General features: G+C 40.9%; 1 protein-coding gene across 1 annotated transcript; it reads left to right on the forward strand.

Annotated features, from left to right (window-relative positions):
* Window positions 1-533: 533 nt before the first annotated feature.
* Window positions 534-1,436, forward strand: LOC311036779 (E3 SUMO-protein ligase ZBED1-like). The gene is made up of 2 exons (XM_084045730.1): window positions 534-659; window positions 920-1,436. Exons 1-2 carry the CDS (start codon window positions 582-584, stop codon window positions 1,430-1,432), a joined length of 591 nt encoding a protein of 196 aa, XP_083901856.1. The 5' UTR covers window positions 534-581; the 3' UTR covers window positions 1,433-1,436.
* Window positions 1,437-2,364: the final 928 nt, after the last annotated feature.

The raw sequence follows: 2,364 nt of genomic DNA on the forward strand, positions 1-2,364 counted from the left end.
CACAAGAAAATTACCATGCCTACACCAGCTGAACTGGACAAGTTGCATAGATTGGAATTACTACTGGAGCCTTGCAGGTATGTTTTAGGTTTTATATTCCTCATTGTGTGTGTGTGTGTGTGTGTGTGTGTGTGTGTGTGTGTGTGTGTGTGTGTGTGTAAAGCTATTAGCCAAATTTAAACTTAGGCTGGAAATCGTTTTCTTTAAGTGTGTGTGTGTGTGTGTGTGTGTGTGTGTGTGTGTGAGAGAAAAAGAGGAGAGAGAGAGAAAAAGAGGTGTGTGTGTGTGTGAGAGAGAGAGAAAAAGAGGAGTGTGTATAGAGGGAGTATGACAGTGTAGAAATAAAGAGAAATAAATGGGCAAGAGTGAGTACATATGAAATATAGAAATGAAATGTGAAAATGTAGAAAAGAAAAACAATCATTGTGTGTGTATTTGTAATCAGTGAATGGGTATTTCTCGGTATAAGTGAAGTAATTTTGAATTCTATTTTGTGCAGATATGTGACTGAACTTCTGGGAGGTGAGAAGTATGTTTCATGCTCGGTGGTGCTTCCTGCTTTTTGCCATGTGTCTCGGGTGATGGAGAGCTCTGATGATGACCCTGCCTACGTGGCCAAATTCAAATCCACGTTCACAACAGACATGGAGAAGCGCAAGGTGAGCATACATTTATTTTGTACATGGCCTGCAATAAGGCACCCATCTAACACAAGGAAGAAACCTATATGCTACAGTCTGAAGTACAAGTGTTATCCGAAGAATATGAAACTGTTCCTGGATGTTGTTTGTTTTATAATGGACCACTGTGTGACCACATTGGAAACAAACGTTGGCTTATTGTGTTCAACTCATTTGGTGATACTGTGTTAATCATTGCTAATACAGTATTCTGTTCTATACTTCTATCCTATTCTAAGGAGAAGGCCAACATGGGATACCTGAAGATTGCCACTGCACTCGACCCAAGATTCAAGGACCTCAAGTGTCTACCCAGAGCAGATAGAGGTGAGGTGTGGGCTTCACTCAACACCCTACTCAAGGAGGAGAGCCAGAGGAGTGTTCCCCAACAACCTGTGGAAGAGGCACCAGAGCCACCAAAGAAAAAGTCATCCCTCTTGGTTGCTTCAGATTCCGAGTCCGAAGAGGAAGAAGACTCAATTGAGGACTGTGTGGGCAGATACAAAGCAGAGCCCAGCATCAGTACGGACGCCTGTCCATTAGAGTGGTGGTCACAACATGCAGGCTCACACAGCAGGCTGGCCTGCCTTGCACAAAAGTATCTGTCTACACCAGCCACATCAGTGCCGTGTGAGAGGCTGTTTTCCCTTGCTGGGCATGTTGTTCAAAAGAAGCGTGTTTCTTTATCATCTCAACATGTTAATCAGCTTGTGTGTCTTAGCGACTGGCTTCGTGGAAAGGATGAATACTAGGTTTGCCAAAGAAAAATGTACATAAAACATGGACTACATTCTAAAGAACCTGCTGCAAAGTAAATGCTGTTCATTTTACTTCACCTTAGTTTCACTGGGACACTGAGACAGACTGTTTCTTGGTTCTAGGTTGAAGGTTCTGTCTAAACCAGAGGAAAAGGTATTGCCCACTGAGACATTGAGACCCACTGTTTCTTGGTTCTAGGTTCAGACTGTCCAAACCAGAAAATGTTACTGCCCACTCACTGAGACATTGAGACCCACAGTTTCTTGGTTCTAGGTTCTGACTGTCCAAACCAGCAAATGTTACTGCCCCCTCACTGGGACACTGAGACCCACTGTTTATTGGTCCTGTTATTGGTACTGTCTAAAGTTTAAACCAGACATCATTTGTATTGCCCTTGTAGTGGCTGCACTTTGTTAAATAAAAGCCCTGGGAAGCTGCTAATATGTTCCTTCATTTGGCTACAACACAATACACCGTTTTCTTTCACTTCATCATTGAATTTAGAGCAAAAAAGGTGTTGCGATTAATTGCGATTAATCGTGCGATTAACTATGCAAATCATGCGATTAATCGCGATTAAAAATTTTAATCGCCTGACAGCACTAATATTTTTTAAATAATCTTTTTGAGTTTTTTTAAAGTATTTTTCTGGGAAGGTGAATCCAACTCCTCTGTTCATTGCAATGACAAGTTTATATATTTGTAGGCCAAATTGAACATGTGTGTGCTGTTTTTTAGTTCAAGGTTTCTTTATTATGACATCAAAGCAAAACAAGTTGTTTCCAAGTATGTTTCCAAAAATAAATCGGTGAAACTGAGGCACTGTCTCTTGACTTTTTTTTCATCTTCTCCATTCATTGCACTGACCCAAGTTTATATATTTGTAGGCCAAAGACATTTTGTAATGGTCAAGGTTTCTTTATTA

Source organism: Gymnoscopelus microlampas (genome assembly GCF_963454915.1).
Source record: "Gymnoscopelus microlampas genome assembly, chromosome: 20".
NCBI classification, from domain to species: Eukaryota; Metazoa; Chordata; class Actinopteri; order Myctophiformes; family Myctophidae; genus Gymnoscopelus; species Gymnoscopelus microlampas.